The sequence below is a fragment of the Oncorhynchus kisutch genome, linkage group LG8 (genome assembly GCF_002021735.2).
Source record: "Oncorhynchus kisutch isolate 150728-3 linkage group LG8, Okis_V2, whole genome shotgun sequence".
NCBI lineage: Eukaryota > Metazoa > Chordata > Actinopteri > Salmoniformes > Salmonidae > Oncorhynchus > Oncorhynchus kisutch.
In genome coordinates this window covers 7,456,938-7,484,437 of record NC_034181.2, presented here as the reverse complement: position 1 = coordinate 7,484,437, position 27,500 = coordinate 7,456,938, and the positions used below count along the sequence as shown (strand labels likewise).

At 45.7% G+C, this 27,500-nt stretch overlaps 1 protein-coding gene across 1 annotated transcript in view; it reads left to right on the top strand.

The window, feature by feature from the left end:
* The window catches only part of LOC109884593 (extracellular matrix protein FRAS1), a gene marked incomplete in the record, with an annotated part of 348,159 nt that overhangs the window by 246,388 nt on the left and 74,271 nt on the right, over positions 1–27,500 (top strand). The window contains 7 exon segments of the mRNA XM_031829488.1: positions 4,801–4,902; positions 4,986–5,204; positions 13,033–13,192; positions 17,899–18,080; positions 24,855–24,971; positions 26,156–26,270; positions 27,110–27,247. Of these exon segments, the coding sequence (XP_031685348.1) occupies positions 4,801–4,902; positions 4,986–5,204; positions 13,033–13,192; positions 17,899–18,080; positions 24,855–24,971; positions 26,156–26,270; positions 27,110–27,247 (1,033 nt within the window).

Below are 27,500 nucleotides of genomic sequence, written 5' to 3'. Positions count from 1 at the left end.
CCCCACTGCCTCTGATCTGATCTGATGGACTCACTAAACAGAGAACATCCCTGGTCATCCCCACTGCCTCTGATCTGGTGGACTCACTAAACAGAGAATATCCCTGGTCATCCCCACTGCCTCTGATCTGATCTGATGGACTCACTAAACAGAGAACATCCCTGGTCATCCCTACTGCCTCTGATCTGATGGACTCACTAAACAGAGAACATCCCTGGTCATCCCTACTGTCTCTGATCTGGAGGACTCACTAAACATACATGCTTTGTTTGTAAATGATGTCTGAATACTGGAGTGTGCCCCTGGCTATCCGTACATTTAAAAAACAAGACAATTGTGTCGTCTAGTTTGCAATCGTCATCACACTGCCCTATCCCATCTGGACAAGAGGAATAGCTATGTAAGAATAGTGTTCATCAACTACAGCTCAGCATTCAACACCATCGTACCCTCCAAGCTCCTCATTAAGCTGGAGGCTCTGGGTCTCAACCCCGCCCTGTGCAACTGGGTCCTGGACTTCCTGACGGCTACCCCCAGGTGGTGAGGGTAGGAAACATCACCTCCACTTCGCTGACCCTCAACACTGGGGCCCCACAAGGGTGCGTGCTCAGCCTCGTCCTGTACTCCCTGTTCCCCTACGACTGCGTGGCCATGCACGCCTCCAACTCAATCATCAAGTTTGCTTGTTTCTGTCTGTGTGTTTCTGTGTGTGTGTGTGTGTGTGTGTGTGTGTGTGTGTGTGTGTGTGTGTGTGTGTGTGTGTGTGTGTGTGTGTGTGTGTGTGTGTGTGTGTGTGTGTGTGTGTGTGTGTGTGTGTGTGTGTGTGTGTGTGTGTGTGTATTTGTGTATGTGTGTGTGCGTAAATTGTGTGTATGCGTAATTGTGTGTGTGTGCATGAATTTTTATTCCTCTTGTCCAGATGGGATAGGGCAGTGTGATGACGATTGCAAACTAGACGACACAATTGTCTTGTTTTTTAAATGTACGGATAGCCAGGGGCACACTCCAGTATTCAGACATCATTTACAAACAAAGCATGTATGTTTAGTGAGTCCATCAGATCAGAGGCAGTAGGGATGACCAGGGATGTTCTCTGTTTAGTGAGTCCTCCAGATCAGAGGCAGTAGGGATGACCAGGGATGTTCTCTGTTTAGTGAGTCCTCCAGATCAGAGGCAGTAGGGATGACCAGGGATGTTCTCTGTTTAGTGAGTCCTCCAGATCAGAGGCGGTGGGGATGACCAGGGATGTTCTCTGTTTAGTGAGTCCTCCAGATCAAAGATAGTAGGGATGACCAGGGATGTTCTCTGTTTAGTGAGTCCATCAGATCAGATCAGAGGCAGTGGGGATGACCAGGGATATTCTCTGTTTAGTGAGTCCTCCAGATCAGAGGCGGTGGGGATGACCAGGGATGTTCTCTGTTTAGTGAGTCCTCCAGATCAAAGATAGTAGGGATGACCAGGGATGTTCTCTGTTTAGTGAGTCCATCAGATCAGATCAGAGGCAGTGGGGATGACCAGGGATATTCTCTGTTTAGTGAGTCCTCCAGATCAGAGGCAGTAGGGATGACCAGGGATGTTCTCTGTTTAGTGAGTCCTCCAGATCAGAGGCAGTAGGGATGACCAGGGATGTTCTCTGTTTAGTGAGTCCTCCAGATCAGAGGCAGTAGGGATGACCAGGGATGTTCTCTGTTTAGTGAGTCCTCCAGATCAGAGGCGGTGGGGATGACCAGGGATGTTCTCTGTTTAGTGAGTCCTCCAGATCAAAGATAGTAGGGATGACCAGGGATGTTCTCTGTTTAGTGAGTCCACCAGATCAGAGACAGTAGGGATGACCAGGGATGTTCTCTGTTTAGTGAGTCCTCCAGATCAGAGGCAGTAGGGATGACCAGGGATGTTCTCTGTTTAGTGAGTCCTCCAGATCAGAGACAGTAGGGATGACCAGGGATGTTCTCTGTTTAGTGAGTCCTCCAGATCAGAGGCAGTAGGGATGACCAGAGATGTTCTCTGTTTAGTGAGTCCTCCAGATCAGAGGTAGTAGATGACCAGAGATGTTCTATTGATTAGTGAGTCCTCCTGATCAGAGACAGTAGGGATGACCAGGGATGTTCTCTGTTTAGTCAGTCCTCCTGATCAGAGGCAGTAGGGATGACCAGGGATGTTCTCTGTTTAGTGAGTCCTCCAGATCAGAGGCAGTAGGGATGACCAGGGATGTTCTCTGTTTAGTGAGTCCTCCTGATCAGAGGCAGTAGGGATGACCAGGGATGTTCTCTGTTGAGTGAGTCCTCCTGATCAGAGGCAGTAGGGATGACCAGGGATGTTCTCTGTTTAGTGAGTCCTCCTGATCAGAGACAGTAGGGATGACCAGGGATGTTCTCTGTTTAGTGAGTCCTCCTGATCAGAGGCAGTAGGGATGACCAGGGATGTTCTTTTAAACGCTCGTGAATTGGACCATGTTCCTGTCCTGCAAAGCATTCAAATGTAACGAGTACTTTTGGGTGTCAAGGAAAATGTATTGAGTAAAAAAGACACTCTTTTCTGAAGGAATGTAGTGAAGTAAAAGTTGTCCAAAATATAATTAGTAAAATAAAGTATAGATACACCCCCCAAAAACTACTTAAGTAGTACTTTCAAGTATTTTTACTTAGGTACTTTACATCACTGTGTATCAGGCTATTACACACAGCGCATAAAAGGCTGATACATTATGAATTTAAATTTGGCCCCAGTGGGAGTGACCTTACTGAGTAAAGTATCTGTCTAGTAAAAGGTCCAATTCAGATGTTTTTATCTCAATATCAAATCATTTCTGGGTAACAAGTAATACCTTACTGTGATTGTTTTTAATTGAAATGGTCAAGAAGGAACAAAATGGGAGGAGCCTGACGGGGGGAGCCTGATGGGGGGAGCCTGATGGGGGAGCCTGACAGGGGGAGCCTGATGGGGGAGCCTGATGGGGGGAGCCTGACGGGGGGAGCCTGATGGGGGGGGAGCCTGACGGGGGGAGCCTAATGGGGGATCCTAATGGGAGGGGCCTAACAGGAGAATCCTAATGGGAGGAGCCTAATGGGAGGGATATGTAACCTTCAAACAAAGAGGTTTGAAACTCTCTTTGCCTATTAACTAATACCCCCATCTGTTGTGGACAGACAACGTCAACATAATGGTACCATAGATATGTCATGATATAACGAGCAGCATTAGTTCTGGTGCTTTGGACCAATCAGAATTTCAGGAAGGGAGGGCACATTTAGACCATAGACTTGCCTGTAAAAAGATGGAGCTCTTTGTTCTGGGTCCGGTCCTCAATCTATCTCTTCTCTCAACACGTATGGGTCCAGAACTGAATTCAATTTAATAAAACGTAATCGTACTGGGTTAGCTGAGATTATGCAATTCAAAACTTCATCCCACCAAAACAGCTCCTACACTAAAAGGGCATTCACAATTTCACAGTATAATTCCAACCTCATAGTGTGAAAATATAAAACACAGATAAATCTAGTTTTTGGACTGCACTGGGCCTTTGAATGTAGAGAATCCCATGACTGCGAGGCGTGGATCTGTTGTTGTGGTATGCTATCGTACGGGGTGAATGTGCTGTGGGAGATGATTGGTTGGACGATTAAGCCAATGCGTCGTTAGTTTTCTCCCTGTCTTTCCGTATCGGCTAACGAAGGCCACGTTTGTCCATCAGTCTGGAAATGGGATTAATTCACTCCTGATAAATGTTCGGCAGTTTGGCAGAGGCCAATTTAAATGAGTGACTGCTGTTGGAGTCGGCGCCTTATTGTAAGATGTGCCTGACTGTACCTAACACATAGATACAGCACAGTGAGAAACGTTTCATATAACTCCCCTCCTATTAGGTGGTCTTCCGCTCTGACGCTCGCTCGCTAAATGAGAGGGAGAGATCACTACTTAAACCCGCTGTACGTCAACTTTAACGCTGTTGTCATCGTGTAACAGCTCAGGTAGCCTTTTCTTAAGTAGGGATAATAGCTTCACCTTGTGTTCTGTTATATCAACAGCCAGGCTGCCGGCTGGCAGAGGATTGGCCATGTTTCACCACTATGGTAATATTTACTTTTACAATTGAGTAATTTAGCAGACACTTATCTAGTGGGACTTAACAGTCAGTGCAATCAACTACGTTTACTATGGGAAAACGACCACATATCGCTGTCATTTCAAGTATGGCCTTCTTTAAATGTCAGACAGATAGTGATCAGAAGAATGTGTTCTGGTAACGGTAGGGGCCTCTCTGAGAGAGTTCAGCCATCCCTCCGGTTTCACCATCTCCAATATAGTGTCGAAATGTTGGCCCTTGTTTTAGAATCGGGGCCAGTTCTGTTGCTGGTGATGTTCTGCCGTTCCTTATCTAATTCAGGTATACAGTTGAGTACGACAGAGACAGAGTGTTACAGGAATTATATTCCTCTATGTTTTAATACCCAATTAAAATTAAACACTCTGTCAATTCAGTACTAGGGTTAAAAGAAAATGCATACATCTATACAGTAACATAATAGTATTCTGATGAGTCAGTCCTGATTGAAATGTATACATAATTAGTCATTATCGATAAAAAAATCCCTTAAAACACAGAGTTCACCTCTTCTCTACCTAATTCTGGTTACATATTTTGTGCAGCCCCTCTCTCATTTCAACTATCAAATCAAGAAATGCTTTCACTCCTGTGTTTAGGGACAATTTATTTGTTATCTAAAAGAACAATGAGTAACACTTTTTAAAAGTCTAAATCAGTTAATTGTAACTCTGCTTCCCTCTCCTGTCACACAGCCCCCACAGATTCTTACCAACAATCCTTTGCTGGTGGACGGAGGGGAGACGGCGATCATCTCCAAGGCCGTGCTTCAGATCGACGACCCAGACAACCCTCAGGTGTGTGTGTGTATGCATGTATATCTGTCTGTCTGTGTGTGTGTGTGTCTAAACATCCCCTTGTGTGTGCCTCTTCCTCGCAGGATGTCCTGGTCATGGTTCTGGACCCGCCCCAACATGGCCGCCTGACCCGTCTCAATGGCGACCTGGCGCTGAGCCAGTTCAAGATGGAGGAGTTGTCACGGGAACAGGTGCAGTATGTCCATGATGGGTCGCCAGGGCAACGGGACAGGATGCTGCTACAGGTCAACGATGGAAACAGCTACCAGAACATTCTAATGCAGATCAGCATTACTCAGAAGGTAGGAGGGAGGGAGGGAGGGAGGGAGGGAGGGAGGGAGGGAGGGAGGGAGGGAGGGAGGGAGGGAGGGAGGGAGGGAGGGAGGGAGGGAGGGAGGGAGGGAGGGAGGGAGGGAGGATTGTATGTTTTTTGCATGACTGTCAGATCATATCATGTTGAATGCTGTTTCACGCGAGTGAATGCAAACACTTTATTTCATAAACAAAGTTATGTAACACCCAATGTAACACCCAATGTAACACCCAATGTAACACCCAATGTAACACCCAATGTAACACCCAATGTAACACCCAATGTAACACCCAATGTAACACCCAATGTAACATCCAATGCCCCCGTGTGAAAAAGTAATTGCCCCCTTATACTCAATAACTGGTTGTACCACCTTTAGCTGCAATGACTTCACCCAACCACTTCCTGTAGTTGTTGATCAGTCTCTCACGTTGCTGTGGAGAGACTGTATACCAGTAACTCTTCCATGCAGAACTGCTGGACCCAAGCAACATTTATGGGTTTTCAAGTCTGAACTGCTGGACCCAAGCAACATTTATGGGTTTTCAAGTCTGAACTGCTGGACCCAAGCAACATTTATGGGTTTTCAAGTCTGAACTGCTGGACCCAAGCAACATTTATGGGTTTTCAAGTCTGAACTGCTGGACCCAAGCAACATTTATGGGTTTTCAAGCCTGAACTGCTCATTTCAAGTCCTGCCACAACATCCCAATTGGGATTAGGTCTGGACTTTGACTAAGCCAATCCAAAGCTTCAAATGGGTTGCTTTTTTAGCCATTTTCATGTAGACTTGATTGTGTGTTTTGGATCATTGTCTTGCTGCATGACCCAACTGCACTTCAGCTTCAGTTCACAGACTGATGTTCTGACATTCTCCTGTATAATTCTCTGAAACAAAGCAGGATTCATGGTTTCGTTCTATTAAGGCGACTTGTCCAGGTCCTTAGGCAGTAAGGCGTCCCCCAAACCATCTCTAAATATTCCATACATAATCTGGGGCAGTTGTGGGATGTGATAAATCCCAAATGAACCCAACAACTCACATCAAAAACACTTTTAAAATCAATGAAGCTGATACAACAGATGAGAACGTTTAGGTTAAAATGTCAATCAACTATTGGGCTGTTTCTTCACATTATAAGTGCAGCAGTAGGCTATAGCAGTAGTAGGCTATAGCAGTAGGCTATAGCAGTAGTAGGCTATAGCAGTAGGCTATAGCAGTAGTAGGCTATAGCAGTAGTAGGCTATAGCAGCAGTAGGCTATAGCAGTAGGCTATAGCAGTAGTAGGCTATAGCAGTAGGCTATAGCAGTAGTAGGCTATAGCAGTAGGCTATAGCAGTAGTAGGCTATAGCAGTAGGCTATAGCAGTAGTAGGCTATAGCAGCAGTAGGCTATAGCAGTAGGCTATAGCAGTAGTAGGCTATAGCAGTAGGCTATAGCAGTAGTAGGCTATAGCAGTAGGCTATAGCAGTAGTAGGCTATAGCAGTAGGCTATAGCAGTAGGCTATAGCAGTAGTAGGCTATAGCAGTAGGCTATAGCAGTAGGCTATAGCAGTAGGCTATAGCAGCAGTAGGCTATAGCAGCAGTAGGCTATAGCAGTAGTAGGCTATAGCAGTAGTAGGCTATAGCAGTAGGCTATAGCAGTTGTAGGCTATAGCAGTAGGCTATAGCAGTAGGCTATAGCAGTAGTAGGCTATAGCAGTAGGCTATAGCAGTAGGCTACAGCAGTAGGCTATAGCAGTAGGCTATAGCAGCAGTAGGCTATAGCAGCAGTAGGCTATAGCAGCAGTAGGCTATAGCAGTAGTAGGCTATAGCAGTAGTAGGCTATAGCAGTAGTAGGCTATAGCAGTAGGCTATAGCAGTAGTAGGCTATAGCAGTAGGCTATAGCAGTAGTAGGCTATAGCAGTAGGCTATAGCAGTAGGATATAGCGGTAGTAGGCTATAGCAGTAGGCTATAGCAGTAGTAGGCTATAGCAGTAGTAGGCTATAGCAGTAGTAGGCTATAGCAGTAGGCTATAGCAGTAGGATATAGCAGTAGTAGGCTATAGCAGTAGGCTATAGCAGTAGTAGGCTATAGCAGTAGGCTATAGCAGTAGGCTATAGCAGTAGGATATAGCAGTAGTAGGCTATAGCAGTAGGCTATAGCAGTAGTAGGATATAGCAGTAGTAGGCTATAGCAGTAGTAGGATATAGCAGTAGTAGGCTATAGCAGTAGGCTATAGCAGTAGTAGGCTATAGCAGTAGTAGGCTATAGCAGTAGTAGGCTATAGCAGTAGGCTATAGCAGTAGTAGGCTATAGCAGTAGGCTATAGCAGTAGTAGGCTATAGCAGTAGGCTATAGCAGTAGTAGGCTATAGCAGTAGTAGGCTATAGCAGTAGGCTATAGCAGTAGTAGGATATAGCAGTAGTAGGCTATAGCAGTAGTAGGCTATAGCAGTAGTAGGCTATAGCAGTAGGCTATAGCAGCATTAGGCTATAGCAGTAGTAGGCTATAGCAGTAGTAGGCTATAGCAGTAGGCTATAGCAGTAGGCTATAGCAGTAGGCTATAGCAGTAGCCTGTTGAGATAAAAATGCAATCAATTAGAGGGAAAAACACTGTTCTCAAAAGTGACCACAAAATGTGATGTAATGCTTTATACTAAAGGTGCATTTTTAATGTGAAAATTATCTTCCCCAAGCACGAAACTCACTCACCTCCTATGTATACCACTAACTCACCTCCTATGTATACCACTAACTCACCTCCTATGTATACCAGTAACTCACCTCCTATGTATACCAGGTAGGCTCTACACCTTGTTGGTAAAGCAAAATAACGTGCTTCATTTTATGAAGTTATTTGGCCAGTTTTTTTGGTGTTTAGCGAAACCAAACCTTAGCAAAACTTCTAGGCGTATGGTCTAGGCTGTATGACATGTGCGACTATGATTTGAAAAAGGCTTCTTGGTTTCTTGACTTCCTGCATCGGCCAATATTGTCACCCATCAGACTATTCTCCAATGAATGTTGTCTTTTCATATACTAAATAATATTAATAATAATCTTTTCTACATTGTAGATTAATAGTGAAGGAATAAAAATGATGAAATAACACATATGGAATCATGTAGTAACCCAAAAAAACGTGTTTATATTTTATTTTAGAAATATTTAACATTTTGCGATTCTTCAAAGTAGCCACCCTCGATGACAGATTTGCACGCTCTTGGTATAAAAAAAAAGTTATTATATAGTTCAGAATAAAGAAAAACCCTTGAATGAGTCGGTGTGTGCAAACCTTTCACTGGTACTGTATCTGTGAAATGAGTTTTGATTTAGAGTGGACCGTGTGTAAAATACATGTCATATATGCACTTAAAAATAGCGAAATGAAGACGATTTTCCAGTGATTCATTTTCATGTCAGCCAGGTAACCTGTACTCCTGTTGTATAGAGAAGTAACGTGCTTAATATTAGGAAAGTGGAGTAATAAATATAGCCTAGCTTATAGGAGTATGTTCACCTAGACACACACAATCTCACACACACACACACACAATCACACACACACACACACACACACACACACAATCACACACACACACACACACACACACACACACACACACACACACACACACACACACACACACACACACACACACACCACACACACACACACACACACACACACACACACACACACACACACACACAATCACACACACACACACACACACACACACACACACACACACACACACACACACACACACACACACACACACACACACAATCACACACACACACACACACAATCACACACACCCACACACACAATCCCACACACACAATCACACACACCCACACACACACACACACACACACAATCACACACACCCACACACACACACAATCACACACACACACACACACAATCACACACACACACACACACACACCTTTCCTCCTCTCCTCTCCTACTCCCCCTCTTCTCTACTTCTCTTTTTTTTTTCACTCTGTAAATCAATATCACTCCTTCCATCCCTTTCTCCCTCACACACATCACATGTTCACCGGTTGTAACACCTGATTCTGCTCTCTGTCAAGCAGTGTGCAGGTATATGACTGAAGATAGACACTAGATATAATGCTAAGAGAACCTCCTTAACTTAAGTTGAAGATTTATAATGCACTTATTTAAAAAATAAAATAAGTAAATGTCTATTCAATCACTCATTTTCTCCTCGCTCCCTTCCCTTCATCTGCTGATGTGAAGCTGACAGCTGTAAGCATAGCGTCCTCCATGTTTTTTTTACATCTGTGTAGACAAAGGAGAGGTTACCAAGTGAACCACTGTAGACGTGTTTGAGATGCTACCCCGTGCAGCAGCAGACTCCGAGTACAGTTGGTTGATCTCTCTCAGGGTTTTTTTTAGGCAAAACGCGAAATACTGCCATCATCAAAAGCTCTCTCTCCAACTGTTCCCCACCCGACCCAGTCGGCATCGGTGCCAAGCCTTGTCCTAGCCGGGGTACAAAGGAGCTCCTGAGAGACGGATCATGGAGAGAGCTGGAGAGTAATTAGTCTTTAATGAGACGGTGATGGATGACTTTCCCCCTCAGAGGGCTAAGCACTCTGGGTTCATCCCAAATGGCACCCTATCCTCGACTATGGGCCCCGGTCAAAAGTAGTGAGTGTACAAAATATTAGAAACACGTTCCTAATATTGAGTTGCCCTCAGAACAGCCTCCATTTGTCAGGGACATGGACTCTAAAAGGTGTTGAAAAGTGTTCCACAGGGATGCTGGCCCATGTTGACTCCAATTGCTTCCAACAGTTGTGTCAAGTTGGCTGGATTTTCTTTAGGTGGTGGACAGTTCTTGATACACACAGGAAACTGTTGAGTGTGAAAAACCCAGCAGCGTTGTGGTTCTTGACACACTCAAACCGGTGCACCTGGCACCCTACTACCATACCACTTTCAAAGGCACTTAAATATTTTGTCTTGCCCAGTCACCATCTGAATGCCACACATACACAATCCATGTCTCAATTGTCTCAAGGCTTAAAAATCCTTCTTTAACCTGACTCCTCCCCTTTACTGATTTGAAGTGGATTTAACATGTGACATCAAATAAGGGATCAGTTTTGTTTTCTGTTTAGTACACTCAGTGTATAGGGAATAGGGTGCCATTTGGTATGCAAGCTGACTTCTCTCTTTGGTCAGCGTTACTCTCTATGTGTCTCTGTTGCTGCTCAGAGGAACAGCAGCTCTCTGTGTGTCTCTGTTGCTGCTCAGAGTAACAGCAGCTCTCTGTGTGTCTCTGTTGCTGCTCAGAGGAACAGCAGCTCTCTGTGTCTCTCTGTTGCTGCTCAGAGGAACAGCAGCTCTCTGTGTGTCTCTGTTGCTGCTCAGAGGAACAGCAGCTCTCTGTGTGTCTCTGTTGCTGCTCAGAGGAACAGCAGCTCTCTGTCTCTCTCTGTTGCTGCTCAGAGGAACAGCAGCTCTCTGTGTGTCTCTGTTGCTGCTCAGAGGAACAGCAGCTCTCTGTGTGTCTCTGTTGCTGCTCAGAGTAACAGCAGCTCTCTGTGTGTCTCTGTTGCTGCTCAGAGGAACAGCAGCTCTCTGTGTCTCTCTGTTGCTGCTCAGAGGAACAGCAGCTCTCTGTGTGTCTCTGTTGCTGCTCAGAGGAACGGCAGCTCTCTGTGTGTCTCTGTTGCTGCTCAGAGGAACAGCAGCTCTCTGTGTGTCTCTGTTGCTGCTCAGAGGAACAGCAGCTCTCTGTCTCTCTCTGTTGCTGCTCAGAGGAACAGCAGCTCTCTGTCTCTCTCTGTTGCTGCTCAGAGGAACAGCAGCTCTCTGTGTGTCTCTGTTGCTGCTCAGAGTAACAGCAGCTCTCTGTGTGTCTCTGTTGCTGCTCAGAGGAACAGCAGCTCTCTGTGTGTCTCTGTTGCTGCTCAGAGGAACAGCAGCTCTCTGTGTGTCTCTGTTGCTGCTCAGAGGAACAGCAGCTCTCTGTGTGTCTCTGTTGCTGCTCAGAGGAACAGCAGCTCTCTGTCTCTCTCTGTTGCTGCTCAGAGGAACAGCAGCTCTCTGTCTCTCTCTGTTGCTGCTCAGAGGAACAGCAGCTCTCTGTCTCTCTCTGTTGCTGCTCAGAGGAACAGCAGCTCTCTGTCTCTCTCTGTTGCTGCTCAGAGGAACAGCAGCTCCCTGTGTGTCTCTGTTGCTGCTCAGAGTAACAGCAGCTCTCTGTGTGTCTCTGTTGCTGCTCAGAGGAACAGCAGCTCTCTGTGTGTCTCTGTTGCTGCTCAGAGGAACAGCAGCTCTCTGTCTCTCTCTGTTGCTGCTCAGAGGAACAGCAGCTCTCTGTCTCTCTCTGTTGCTGCTCAGAGGAACAGCAGCTCTCTGTGTGTCTCTGTTGCTGATCAGAGGAACGGCAGCTCTCTGTCTCTCTCTGTTGCTGCTCAGAGGAACGGCAGCTCTCTGTGTCTCTCTGTTGCTGCTCAGAGGAACAGAAGCTCTCTGTGTGTCTCTGTTGCTGCTCAGAGGAACAGCAGCTCTCTGTCTCTCTCTGTTGCTGCTCAGAGGAACAGCAGCTCTCTGTGTGTCTCTGTTGCTGCTCAGAGGAACAGCAGCTCTCTGTCTCTCTCTGTTGCTGCTCAGAGGAACAGCAGCTCTCTGTCTCTCTCTGTTGCTGCTCAGAGGAACAGCAGCTCTCTGTGTGTCTCTGTTGCTGCTCAGAGTAACAGCAGCTCTCTGTGTGTCTCTGTTGCTGCTCAGAGGAACAGCAGCTCTCTGTGTCTCTCTGTTGCTGCTCAGAGGAACAGCAGCTCTCTGTGTGTCTCTGTTGCTGCTCAGAGGAACAGCAGCTCTCTGTGTGTCTCTGTTGCTGCTCAGAGGAACAGCAGCTCTCTGTGTGTCTCTGTTGCTGCTCAGAGGAACGGCAGCTCTCTGTCTCTCTCTGTTGCTGCTCAGAGGAACGGCAGCTCTCTGTGTCTCTCTGTTGCTGCTCAGAGGAACAGCAGCTCTCTGTGTGTCTCTGTTGCTGCTCAGAGGAACAGCAGCTCTCTGTCTCTCTCTGTTGCTGCTCAGAGGAACAGCAGCTCTCTGTGTGTCTCTGTTGCTGCTCAGAGGAACAGCAGCTCTCTGTCTCTCTCTGTTGCTGCTCAGAGGAACGGCAGCTCTCTGTGTGTCTCTGTTGCTGCTCAGAGGAACAGCAGCTCTCTGTCTCTCTCTGTTGCTGCTCAGAGGAACAGCAGCTCTCTGTGTGTCTCTGTTGCTGCTCAGAGGAACAGCAGCTCTCTGTCTCTCTCTGTTGCTGCTCAGAGGAACGGCAGCTCTCTGTGTGTCTCTGTTGCTGCTCAGAGGAACAGCAGCTCTCTGTGTGTCTCTGTTGCTGCTCAGAGGAACAGCAGCTCTCTGTGTGTCTCTGTTGCTGCTCAGAGGAACGGCAGCTCTCTGTCTCTCTCTGTTGCTGCTCAGAAGAACAGCAGCTCTCTGTCTGTCTCTCTGTCTCTCTTTGTTGCTGCTGACAGCTGACTCTGGGCTTTTCATACTGCTGCTATGCTGTTGTGATTCACACGAATGGCCTGAGAACACCTGTGCCGGGTCATTAACTCAATTAAGAGAAAAATGCACACCTGAATTGGTGAGGACGGTGCATGTTGGTTGGCAGGATGAGACAACTTCCTGCTCCGATACGACTAATGAATCAGACGCCCCCATGGGTTAGGCCACAGGCTGAATAACTGATTTGAGTTACAGTACTTTCAAACAATATCTGCCATTGAAAATAAATAATAATTGTTACATATCTTGTGTTTTTACAGCTTACCCAGGCTCCTCGTGTTCTGTCGGTGCCCGTCACGTGGGTGAGAGAGGGAGGCATGGTACAGTTGGGGAAGAGGTATCTGAGGACAGAGTATCAGGGTGCCAGCGATGACCAGATCATTTACACCATAGTGAGCTCCAAAGGAAGTCCCAAATACGGTACGATACGTGGCCTTACCCCCTCCCCCGCAAACATGCTCCTGTTTCTGCTTACTCACACTGTTAAGATGGTGATGATGTTAGTTTGTCTTTCTGACTCTCCCTTTACCTCCCACACCTCTCTCAAACCCCTAATTATCGAATTATCCACTCTTTCTCCCTTCCTGATTTACTCTCCCCTCTCCCTTACCTTCTCTCTCTCTCTCCCTTCCTGATTCTCTCTCCCCTCTCCCTTACCTTCTCTCTCCCCTCTCCCTTCCTGATTCTCTCTCCCCTCTCCCTTACCTTCTCTGTCTCTCCCTTCCTGATTCTCTCTCTCCCTTCCTGATTCTCTCTCTCCCTTCCTGATTCTCTCTCCCCTCTCCCTTACCTTCTCTCTCTCCCTTCCTGATTCTCTCTCCCCTCTCCCTTACCTTCTCTCTCTCTCCCTTCCTGATTCTCTCTCCCCTCTCCCTTACCTTCTCTCTCTCTCCCTTCCTGATTCTCTCTCTCCCTTCCTGATTCTCTCTCCCCTCTCCCTTACCTTCTCTCTCTCTCCCTTCCTGATTCTCTCTCCCCTCTCCCTTACCTTCTCTCTCTCTCCCTTCCTGATTCTCTCTCCCCTCTCCCTTACCTTCTCTCTCTCTCCCTTCCTGATTCTCTCTCCCCTCTCCCTTACCTTCTCTCTCTCCCTTCCTGATTCTCTCTCCCCTCTCCCTTACCTTCTCTCTCTCTCCCTTCCTGATTCTCTCTCCCCTCTCCCTTACCTTCTCTCTCTCTCCCTTCCTGATTCTCTCTCTCCCTTCCTGATTCTCTCTCCCCTCTCCCTTACCTTCTCTCTCTCTCCCTTCCTGATTCTCTCTCCCCTCTCCCTTACCTTCTCTCTCTCTCCCTTCCTGATTCTCTCTCCCCTCTCCCTTACCTTCTCTCTCTCTCCCTTCCTGATTCTCTCTCCCCTCTCCCTTACCTTTTCTCTCTCTCCCTTCCTGATTCTCTCTCCCCTCTCCCTTCTCTCTCTCTCCCTTCCTGATTCTCTCTCCCCTCTCCCTTACCTTCTCTCAATTCAATTCAAGGGGCTCTATTAGCATGGGAAACATATGTTAACATTGCCAAAGTAATTGAAGTAGATAATATACAAAAGTGAAATAAACAATAAAATGAACAGTAAACATTACAGCTCCAAAATAATAAATACATTTCAAATGTCATATTATATATATATATATATATATATATATATATATATATATATATATATATATATAAATACTGTATACAGTGTTGTAATGATGTGCAAATGGTTAAAGTACACAAGGGAAAATACATCTGTATAATGTGAGGGAAATATGTGTCTCTAATATGGTCATGGTCTCTACCATGGTCATGGTCAGTCACAGTGGTCAGGTATTCTGCTTCTGTGTACTCTCTGTTTAGGGCCAGTCACAGTGGTCAGGTATTCTGCTTCTGTGTACTCTCTGTTTAGGGCCAGTCACAGTGGTCAGGTATTCTGCCGCTGTGTACTCTCTGTTTAGGGCCAGTCACAGTGGACAGGTATTCTGCCACTGTGTACTCTCTGTTTAGGGTCAGTCACAGTGGTCAGGTATTCTGCCACTGTGTACTCTCTGTTTGGGTCAGTCACAGTGGTCAGGTATTCTGCCACTGTGTACTCTCTGTTTGGGTCAGTCACAGTGGTCAGGTATTCTGTCGCTGTGTACTCTCTGTTTGGGTCAGTCACAGTGGTCAGGTATTCTGCCGCTGTGTACTCTCTGTTTGGGTCAGTCACAGTGGTCAGGTATTCTGCCGCTGTGTACTCTCTGTTTGGGTCAGTCACAGTGGTCAGGTATTCTGCCACTGTGTACTCTCTGTTTAGGGCCAAATAGCATTCTAATTTGCTCTGTTTTTGTATTAATTCTTTCCAATGTGTCAAGTCATTATCTTTTTGGGTTGGGTCTAATTGCGTTGCTGTCCTTGGGGCTCTGTTTGTGTTTGTGAACAGAGCCCCAGGACCAGCTTGCTTAGGGGACTCTTTTCCAAGTTCATCTCTCTGTAGGTGATGGCTTTGTTTTGGAAGGGAATCACTTCCTTTTAGGTTGTTGTAGAATTTAATGGCTCTTTTCTGGATTTGGATAATTAGTGGGTATCGGCCTAGTTCTGCTCTGCATGCATTATTTGGTGTTCTACGTTGTACACTGAGGATTTTTTTTGCAGAATTCTGCATGCAGAGTCTCAATTTGGTGTTTGTCCCATTTTGTGAATTCTTTGTTGGTGAGCGGACCCCAGACCTCAAAACCATAAAGGGAAATGGGCTCTATGACTGATTCAAGTATTTTTTGCCAGATCCTAATTGGTATGTAGAATTTTATGTTCCTTTTAATGGCATAGAAGACCCTTCTTGTCTCTCAGATCGTTCACAGCTTTGTGGAAGTTAACTGTGGCGCTGATGTTTAGGCCAAGGTATGTATAGTTTTTTGTGTGCTAAAGGGCAATGTTGTCTAGATGGAATTTGTATTTGTGGTCCTGGCGACTGGACCTTTTTTGGAACACCATTATTTTGGTCTTACTGAGATTTACTGTCATGGCCCAGGTCTGACAGAATCTGTGCAGAAGATCTAGGTGCTGCTCTAGGCCCTCCTTGGTTGGTGACAGAAGCACCAGATCATCAGCAAACAGTAGACATTTGACTTCAGATTCTAGTAGGGTGAGACCGGGTGCCTCAGACATTTCTAGTGCCCTTGCCAATTCATTGATATATATGCTGAAGAGGGTGGGGCTTAAGCTGCATCCCTGTCTCACCCCACGGCCTTGTGGGGAGAAATGTGTGTGTTTTTTGCCTATTTTAACCGCACACTTGTTGTTTGTGTACATGGATTTTATAATGTCGTATGTTTTTCCCCCAACACCACTTTCCATCAGTTTGTAAAGCAGACCCTCGTGCCAAATTGAGTCAAAGGCTTTTTTTAAATCAACAAAGGATAAGAACTTTTGCCTTTGTTTTGGTCTGTTTGTTTGTCAATTAAGGTGTCAGTCCTTGGCACCAAATATTGGGGAAGATGCCAGAGCTGAGAGCTAAGGATAATGTTGAATAGTTTTAGTATAGCCAACTGGAATTTGTTGTCTGTATATTTAATCATTTCATTGAGGATACCATCAACACCACAGGCCTTTTTGAGTTGGAGGGTTTTTATTTTGTCCTGTAGTTCATTCAATGTAATTGGAGAATCCAGTGGGTTCTGGAATCCAGTGTGTTCTAGAATCCAGTGTGTTCTAGAATCCAGTGGGTCTTTAATAGCTGATTCTAAGATTTGTATTTGATCATGTATATGTTTTTGCTGTTTGTTCTTTGTTCTTTGTTATAGAGCCAAAACGATTGGAGAAGTGGTCCATACATCTTTGTTTTGGATAGATAACTCTTTATGTTGTTGTTTGTTTAGTGTTTTCTAATTTTCCCAGAAGTGGTTAGATTCTATCGATTCTTCAGTTACATTGAGCTGATTTCTAACGTGCTGTTCCTTCTTTTTCCGTAGTGTATTTCTGTATTGTTGTAGTGATTCACCAGAGTGAAGGCGTAGACTCAGGTTTTCTGGGTCTCTATGTTTTTGGTTGTGCAGGTTTTTGCATTCGATTTTTGCATTCTTTATCAAACCATTTGTCATTGTTGTTTATTTTCTTCGGTTTTCTATTTGCGATTTTTTGATTTTATAGGGAAGCTGAGAAGTCAAATATACTGTCTAGGTGTTCTACTGCCAAGTTTACACCTTCACTATTACAGTGGAACGTTTTGTCCAGGAAATTGTCTAAAAGGGATTGAATTTGTTGTTGCCTAATTGCTTTTTGGTTATTTTCCAAATGACATTCCTTCCATCTATAGTATTTCTTAATATTACTCAGCTCCTTTGGCTTTGATGCCTCATGATTGAGTATTGCTCTGTTCAAGTAGACTGTGATTTTGCTGTGGTCTGATAGGGTTGTCAGTGGGCTGACTGTGAACGCTCTGAGAGACTCTGGGTTGAGGTCAGTGATAATGTAGTCTACAGCACTACTGCCAAGAGATGAGCTCTAGGTTTACCTACCATAGGAGTCCCCTTGAAGCCTACCATTGTCTATGTACATACCCAGCATGCGACAGATCTGCAGGAGTTGTGACCTGTTTTTGTTGGTTATGTTGTCATAGTTGTGTCTAGGGCGGCATATCGGGGAAGAAATGCTGTCACCTCCAGGTAGGTGTTTGTCCCCCTGTGTGCTGAGGGTGTCAGGTTCTTGTCCGGTTCTGGCATTTAGGTCGCCACAGACAAGTAAATGTCCCTGGGTCTGGTAATGGTTGATTTCCCCCTCCAGGAGCTGTCTTATTTAAAGTATGGGGATTCTAGTGGGCGGATATGGGTAGCACACAGGAGGACATTTTTCTTTGTTAATTAAGATAATTAACTTTTTAATTTCTAGCCAAATGTAAAATGTTCCTGTTTTGATGAATTTAATGGAGATTCTCTCTCCCCTCTCCCTTAACTTCTATTTCTCCCTTCCTGATTTTCTCCCCCATCTATCTCCTCCCTCTTCTCTATTTCTCCCTTCCTGATTTTCTCCCCCATCTATCCCCTCCCTCTTCTCTATTTCTCCCTTCCTGATTCTCTCCCCCATCTATCCCCTCCCTCTTCTCTATTTCTCCCTTCCTGATTCTCTCCCCCATCTATCCCCTCCCTCTTCTCTATTTCTCCCTCTCCTCCCTCCAGGTGAAGTGCTGTTGGTACCCATGCCAGCCGACGGCCCGTTGGAAGGTTGGCATCCCTCGCCCGACGACAGGAGCTCTACCCCCACCTCCTCCTTCACTCAGCAGGATGTGAATGAGGGCACTGTGTGGTACAAACACTTTGGCACCACCGGCATGACGGAAGGAGACACCTTCCTGTTCCAGGTTAGTTGTGGTTGTGTGCCCATTGTCCACCTACCCATCCACCTGTCTGCCAAGCTGGCCTGTCTGCCTGCCTGCCTCAGGTTCACTGGGCATAAAACTCACAATCTTTCCACGCTTTTCTTTTTCTCCTGCATTTCCTTCCTCCTGCTCTTTTCTTTCTTTCTTCCTGTCTTCTACAGCTTTTTTTCAACTCTGTTACTTTCTCATTTCTATCTCTCTCCTCTTCTCTTCTCCTCTCCGTATCCCTCTGTCCTTCTCTCTCCTCTTCTCTTCTCCTCTCCGTATCCCTCTGTCCTTCTCTCTCCTCTTCTTTTCTCCTCTCCGTATCCCTCTCTCCTTCTCTCTTCTCTCCTCTTCTCCTCAGCATATCCCTCTCTCCTTCTCTCTTCTTCTCTTCTCCTCTCCGTATCCCTCTCTCCTTCTCTCTCCTCTTCTTTTCTCCTCTCCGTATCCCTCTCTCCTTCTCTCTTCTTCTCTTCTCCTCTCCGTATCCCTCTGTCCTTCTCTCTCTTCTTCTCTTCTCCTCTCCGTATCCCTCTGTCCTTCTCTCTCCTCTTCTTTTCTCCTCTCCGTATCCCTCTCTCCTTCTCTCTTCTTCTCTTCTCCTCTCCGTATCCCTCTCTCCTTCTCTCTTCTTCTCTTCTCCTCTCCGTATCCCTCTGTCCTTCTCTCTCCTCTTCTTTTCTCCTCTCCGTATCCCTCTCTCCTTCTCTCTTCTTCTCTTCTCCTCTCCGTATCCCTCTCTCCTTCTCTCTTCTTCTCTTCTCCTCTCCGTATCCCTCTGTCCTTCTCTCTCCTCTTCTTTTCTCCTCTCCGTATCCCTCTCTCCTTCTGTCTTCTTCTCTTCTCTTCTCCTCTCCGTATCCCTCTCTCCTTCTCTCTTCTTCTCTTCTCCTCTGCATATGCCTCTCTACTTCCAAATTCTTACTTCCATCTCCATTCCTTTTCCCTCATTGTATCTCTCCCTCCTCTCCTCCATCCTTCATAGCCATCCACTCTCAAGTGTTTACATTTTTTTTTAGGGGGTAGATCAGTTTTAATATCGCAGATAGATTGTGGATTCTATCAATGTAATTGTCTGCATCATTTCCAATCCCTCATATATATATTTGTTTGATCTTATTGTAATATATTTTTGTTCTTCCACCCGTCTTCTAAATGGATTAAAGTAATGAACAACAATATATTTTTAAATTTTTATTATAATGTCTATTTCCAGCTGTATACCATCCAGTCCCACCCTTCAGCTACGCTCAACCCCTCCCATCTATCTCTGAAAACCATCCAGTCCCACCCTTCAGCTACGCTCAACCCCTCCCATCTATCTCTGAAAACCATCCAGTCCCACCCTTCAGCTACGCTCAACCCCTCCCATCTATCTCTGAAAACCATCCAGTCCCACCCTTCATCTACCCTCAACCCCTCTCATCTATCTCTGAAAACCATCCAGTCCCCCCCTTCAGCTCCCCTCAACCCCTCCCATCTATCTCTGAAAACCATCCAGTCCCACCCTTCAGCTACGCTCAACCCCTCCCATCTATCTCTGAAAACCATCCAGTCCCACCCTTCAGCTACGCTCAACCCCTCCCATCTATCTCTGAAAACCATCCAGTCCCACCCTTCAGCTACGCTCAACCCCTCCCATCTATCTCTGAAAACCATCCAGTCCCACCCTTCAGCTACGCTCAACCCCTCTCATCTATCTCTGAAAACCATCCAGTCCCACCCTTCAGCTACGCTCAACCCCTCCCATCTATCTCTGAAAACCATCCAGTCCCATCCTTCAGCTACCCTCAACCCCTCCCATCTATCTCTGAAAACCATCCAGTCCCACCCTTCAGCTACGCTCAACCCCTCCCATCTATCTCTGAACACCATCCAGTCCCACCCTTCAGCTACCCTCAACCCCTCTCATCTATCTCTGAAAACCATCCAGTCCCACCCTTCAGCTACGCTCAACCCCTCCCATCTATCTCTGAAAACCATCCAGTCCCACCCTTCAGCTACCCTCAACCCCTCCCATCTATCTCTGAAAACCATCCAGTCCCACCCTTCAGCTACCCTCAACCCCTCCCATCTATCTCTGAAAACCATCCAGTCCCACCCTTCAGCTACCCTCAACCCCTCCCATCTATCTCTGAAAACCATCCAGTCCCACCCTTCAGCTACGCTCAACCCCTCTCATCTATCTCTGAAAACCATCCAGTCCCACCCTTCAGCTACCCTCAACCCCTCCCATCTATCTCTGAAAACCATCCAGTCCCACCCTTCAGCTACGCTCAACCCCTCCCATCTATCTCTGAAAACCATCCAGTCCCACCCTTCAGCTACGCTCAACCCCTCCCATCTATCTCTGAAAACCATCCAGTCCCACCCTTCAGCTACGCTCAACCCCTCTCATCTATCTCTGAAAACCATCCAGTCCCACCCTTCAGCTCCCCTCAACCCCTCCCATCTATCTCTGAAAACCATCCAGTCCCACCCTTCAGCTACCCTCAACCCCTCCCATCTATCTCTGAAAACCATCCAGTCCCACCCTTCAGCTACCCTCAACCCCTCCCATCTATCTCTGAAAACCATCCAGTCCCACCCTTCAGCTCCCCTCAACCCCTCCCATCTATCTCTGAAAACCATCCAGTCCCACCCTTCAGCTACCCTCAACCCCTCCCATCTATCTCTGAAAACCATCCAGTCCCACCCTTCAGCTACCCTCAACCCCTCTCATCTATCTCTGAAAACCATCCAGTCCCACCCTTCAGCTACCCTCAACCCCTCTCATCTATCTCTGAAAACCATCCAGTCCCACCCTTCAGCTACCCTCAACCCCTCCCATCTATCTCTGAAAACCATCCAGTCCCATCCTTCAGCTCCCCTCAACCCCTCCCATCTATCTCTGAAAACCATCCAGTCCCACCCTTCAGCTACCCTCAACCCCTCCCATCTATCTCTGAAAACCATCCAGTCCCATCCTTCAGCTACCCTCAACCCCTCCCATCTATCTCTGAAAACCATCCAGTCCCACCCTTCAGCTACCCTCAACCCCTCCCATCTATCTCTGAAAACCATCCAGTCCCATCCTTCAGCTACGCTCAACCCCTCCCATCTATCTCTGAAAACCATCCAGTCCCATCCTTCAGCTACGCTCAACCCCTCCCATCTATCTCTGAAAACCATCCAGTCCCCCCCTTCAGCTACCCTCAACCCCTCCCATCTATCTCTGAACACCATCCAGTCCCACCCTTCAGCTACGCTCAACCCCTCCCATCTATCTCTGAAAACCATCCAGTCCCACCCTTCAGCTACGCTCAACCCCTCCCATCTATCTCTGAAAACCATCCAGTCCCACCCTTCAGCTACCCTCAACCCCTCCCATCTATCTCTGAAAACCATCCAGTCCCACCCTTCAGCTACCCTCAACCCCTCCCATCTATCTCTGAAAACCATCCAGTCCCATCCTTCAGCTACCCTCAACCCCTCACATCTATCTCTGAAAACCATCCAGTCCCATCCTTCAGCTACCCTCAACCCCTCCCATCTATCTCTGAAAACCATCCAGTCCCACCCTTCAGCTCCCCTCAACCCCTCCCATCTATCTCTGAAACCCATCCAGTCCCACCCTTCAGCTACCCTCAACCCCTCCCATCTATCTCTGAAAACCATCCAGTCCTACCCTTCAGCTACCCTCAACCCCTCCCATCTATCTCTGAAAACAATCCAGTCCCACCCTTCAGCTACCCTCAACCCCTCCCATCTATCTCTGAAAACCATCCAGTCCCACCCTTCAGCTACCCTCAACCCCTCCCATCTATCTCTAAAAACCATCCAGTCCCACCCTTCAGCTACCCTCAACCCCTCCCATCTATCTCTGATCACCATCCAGTCCCACCCTTCAGCTACCCTCAACCCCTCCCATCTATCTCTGAAAACCATCCAGTCCCACCCTTGTAGTGACTGTGTGTATACTTTACCATGCTCAAGGGGATATTCAATATCTACTTAACATTTTAGGGTTAGGCTTGAATACTTATTGACTCAAGACATTTCAGCATTTCATTTTTTATTAATTTGTAAAAATGTCTACATTGAATCCATTTTTTATTCAACCAGTAACACAACAAAATGTGAAAAAAGTGAGGTATGAATATTTTCTGAGGGCACTGTGTACGGCACAGAGAAATACATCTATCACTCTCTCTCTCTATCGCTCTGTCTCTCTCTGTCTCATCTTACTGCATTTTGGTGAAAATGGAACCAAATTACTCACAAATTAGTGCTACGTTAGGGATTATCCTTGTGAAGTAGACTCAGCGCTCAGCAGCGTTTAGGCCATAACAAATGGCTGTGTAGCAGTCAGGTTAAGCTCACAGCTTTCATAGAGCCTGGCACAACAAGGCAAATCAGCAGCCAAGAACATAGAGAGAGATCACAGCCATTTAAACCTTCTCTCGTTTACTTGTTTTATCATTTTCTCTCTCCACCTGTCTCTCTCTTGCTCTCTCTGTCTCTGTTTCTATCTCTCTCTCCACTCTTTGGGCTCTTTCCCTCTTTCCCTCTCTCTCTCTCTCTCTCTCTCTCTCTCTCATTCTTTCTCATTCTTTCTTTCTCTCTATCTCTCTGTCTCACTCTCTCTCTCTCAACATTTTGGCGCCATCAGGTTAAAGCAAAACAATATATTTCTGAAGTGTCTCATCATGATAACAGTACAGTTATGACCCTGTCAAAACTCTGATCGTCAGATATTTTCATCGTGAGCGAATACTGTCACCTTCCAAGCAGTTTCTTTTGACATAATTAAAAAAGAAAATATTCAAATATTAATTTGACATGAATATTCAAATATTAATTTGACATGAATATTCAAAGTGATCTACTGTCTGGAGGACAAGATTACCTTCTATGGAGATACTATGAGATACTATCAAATATTAAATATGACATTCTATGGAATGGGTGTTGGGAGATACTATGAGATACTATTAAATATTAAATATGACATCGTGTCAGTAACTTTTTCTCTTTATTTTCACTTTTATTGAGATGTGTGGCTACACGTCAAATCCGCGGTGTGAAAATTAGAGGCTACAGGATGAAATAACTTGGCAGATGAACTTAGTAAAACTGCTGTCATGTTCATTAGTTTCACTATATAATCATTATAATGCTATACTGTGCTACATACATTCCTTAGCAGCTCATTACATGGTCATAAGCAATGGACTACATAGTTACTAGTTCTAGATGAACAACAGGTCCACAACAGGTTTAGACCTACCCTTTACTATAGCTAACAACAGGTTTAGACCTACCCTTTACTATAGCTAACAACAGGTTTAGACCTAACCTTTACTATAGCTAACAACAGGTTTAGACCTACCCTTTACTATAGCTAACAACAGGTTCAGACCTACCCTTTACTATAGCTAACAACAGGTTTAGACCTAACCTTTACTATAGCTAACAACAGGTTAAGGCCTACCCTTTACTATAGCTAACAACAGGTTCAGACCTAACCTTTACCATAGCTAACAACAGGTTTAGACCTACCCTTTACCATAGCTAACAACAGGTTTAGACCTACCCTTTACTATAGCTAACAACAGGTTAAGGCCTACCCTTTACCATAGCTAACAACAGGTTTAGACCTACCCTTTACTATAGCTAACAACAGGTTTAGACCTACCCTTTACTATAGCTAACAACAGGTTTAGACCTACCCTTTACTATAGCCAACAACAGGTTTAGACCTACCCTTTACTATAGCTAACAAAAGGTTTAGGCCTACCCTTTACTATAGCTAACAACAGGTTAAGGCCTACCCTTTACTATAGCTAACAACAGGTTTAGGCCTACCCTTTACCATAGCTAACAACAGGTTTAGACCTACCCTTTACTATAGCTAACAACAGGTTTAGACCTACCCTTTACCTTTACCATAGCTAACAACAGGTTTAGACCTACCCTTTACCTTTACCATAGCTAACAACAGGTTTAGGCCTACCCTTTACTATAGCTAACAACAGGTTTAGACCTACCCTTTACTATAGCTAACAACAGGTTAAGGCCTACCCTTTACCATAGCTAACAACAGGTTTAGACCTACCCTTTACTATAGCCAACAACAGGTTTAGACCTACCCTTTACTATAGTTAACAACAGGTTAAGGCCTACCCTTTACCATAGCTAACAACAGGTTTAGACCTACCCTTTACTCTAGCCAACAACAGGTTTAGACCTACCCTTTACTATAGCTAACAACAGGTTAAGGCCTACCCTTTACCATAGCTAACAACAGGTTTAAACCTACCCTTTACTATAGCTAACAACAGGTTTAGACCTACCCTTTACTATAGCTAACAACAGGTTCAGACCTACCCTTTACTATAGCTAACAACAGGTTTAGGCCTACCCTTTACTATAGCTAACAACAGGGGGGGGGGGGGGGGGGTCAGGAGAAAGACACTAACACAACCTGTGAAGTTTCTACCCCCCCTAAACGGGAAACTATCTGCAGGTTTTTAGGCAACTCTATGGACCAAATGTCCCCTCCCCTTTCTGAAATATCGAAATTCGAATTGTGATTTGTCCAAATGATCAGTGATACAAAATCAGCGAATCGAAACACAGTTCCTCGTTACTTAGTCAGTTCCAACAGTCAGCTGACAGACGCTACGATGCCGTTTAATGTTATGTGTGTCTGTCCACGAGAGACTATGGTTAAAACTGATGATAGAGGTTTGAAATTACAGTGTGATTCAAAATGTCTTCCTCTTCCAGGTGTCTAGTGAGGGGTCCCCAGACATGCTCAGTGATGCTCAGACCTTCACCATCGGAGTGATGCCTGAACTCCCAGGGTTCCCCCAGCTGGCCCCCGCCTGCGATCTACAGATAACGGTAAAACAGAACGACGGACAAAACTACACTATCTACTGTCCTTAGAGTCTTAGATTATGTACAGTGCCTAGTGAAAATCTACATTAGTGGAAGTCTACAATACTTGACAATTCAGAGGGTTTCACTCTGTGTTGTGTTGTATTGGATTTGAACCAAACCTGTCGGTTTTAGTCTAGGACAAAAAAAATGTAATTTATTTCTTATATTGTCTTGCAGTAAATACTTAATTACTTAATGGTCTTGTTGCAAATATAATCTGCTTAAAAACTCAGATACAAGGTTTGGATATCGCTGGAGTGTGTGTGTGTTGGGTGGAGTGAGTGTGTGTGTGTTGGGGGAGTTTGTGTGTGTGTGTTGGGTGGAGTGTGTGTATTGGGTGGAGTGTGTGTGTGTGTGTGTGTTGGGTGGAGTGTGCGTGTTGGGTGGAGTGTGTGTGTGTGTGTGTTGGGTGGAGTGAGTGTGTGTTGGGTGGTGTGTGAGTGTGTGTTGGGTGGAGTGAGTGTGTGTTGGTTGGAGTGAGTGTGTGTGTGTTGGGGGAGTTTGTGTGTGTGTGTTGGGTGGAGTGTGTGTATTGGGTGGAGTGTGTGTGTGTGTGTGTGTGTGTGTGTGTGTGTGTGTGTGTGTGTGTGTGTGTGTGTGTGTGTGTGTGTGTGTTGGGTGGAGTGTGTGTGTGTTAGGTGGAGTGAGTGTGTGTTGGGTGGTGTGTGAGTGTGTGTTGGGTGGAGTGTGTGTGTGTGTGTGTGTGTGTGTGTGTGTGTGTGTGTGTGTGTGTGTGTGTGTGTGTGTGTGTGTGTGTGTGTGTGTGTGTTGGGTGGAGTGTGAGTGTGTGTGTTACTGCTCATCTCCGAGTGCATGCTGATGTGTATCTGTGTGTGCCTGTCTGTGTGTGTGTGTTGGGTGGAGTGTGTGTGTTACTGCTCATCTCCGAGTGCATGCTGATGTGTATCTGTGTGTGCCTGTCTGTGTGTGTGTGTTGGGTGGAGTGTGTGTGTTACTGCTCATCTCTGAGTGCATGCTGATGTGTATCTGTGTGTGCCTGTCTGTGTGTGTGTGTTGGGTGGAGTGTGTCTGTGTGTGTGTGTTGGGTGGAGTGTGTGTGTTACTGCTCATCTCTGAGTCCATGCTGATGTGTATCTGTGTGTGCCCGTCTGTGTGTGTGTGTGTGTGTGTGTGTGTCCATGCAGGCGCTGGAAGATCGTGTGACCGTGCTAACACCCACAGCTTTGTCCTTTGTGGACTCTGAGACGCCCAGTGAAAAGCTTGTCTACAACATCACCAAGCCCCTACCTGAGGGACAAGGTAATCTACACCGTCATCTTCTATCTTCTCAGGAGCAGACAGGAGGGGAAGCTTTCAGATAAACTGCTTTACTCTCAGACCACCAGACCTGGGTTCAAATACTATTTGAAATCATTACAAATCATTTATCTGTGTTTGGATTAGCTAACCCGCCTTGATTGAGCTTGCCTGACTTGATTGAGCCTTCCTGACTGTATTGAGCTTGCCTGACTTGATTGAGCCTTCCTGACTGTATTGAGCTTGCCTGACTTGATTGAGCCTTCCTGACTGTATTGAGCTTGCCTGACTTGATTGAGCCTTCCTGACTGTATTGAGCTTGTCCGTGGCTTATAATATTTTTTTCACAGATCTGGAGGACAACATGCTAGTTATTACCAACTATGGTATCTAACTAGTTATTACCAACTATGGTATCTAACTAGTTATTACCAACTATGGTATCTAACTAGGTATTACCAACTATGGTATCTAACTAGTTATTACCAACTATGGTATCTAACTAGTTATTACCAACTATGGTAGCTAACTAGTTATTACCAACTATGGTATCTAACTAGTTATTACCAACTATGGTATCTAACTAGTTATTACCAACTATGGTATCTAACGAGTTATTACCAACTATGGTATCTAACGAGTTATTACCAACTATGGCATCTAACTAGTTATTACCAACTATGGTATCTAACTAGTTATTACCAACTATGGTATCTAACTAGTTATTACCAACTATGGTATCTAACGAGTTATTACCAACTATGGTATCTAACTAGTTATTACCAACTATGGTAGCTAATGAGAGCCATAATAAACTGACCTGTAGTTCTATGTGACCCCAGGTTCTTTGGAGCATCGTGACAGACCCTACAACCCAGTGTCCTTCTTCACCCAAGCTGATGTCAACCAGGGCCGGATCCTGTACCGCCCTCCGCAGGCCGCCTCTCACCTCCAGGAGCTCTACCAGTACTCCTTCACTGGTGAGTGCAAACACACACACACACATGAACACATACACACACACACACACACACAGATTAACACACACACACGCACACACACACACACACACAGATGTGTGTCCTTACTCACAAACACGTGTGCACACACAAGCATGTATGCATGCACACACACACAATTATGCATACACACAATTTACGCACACACACATACACAAATGCACACACGCACACACACACACACACACACACAAACACACACACACACACACAC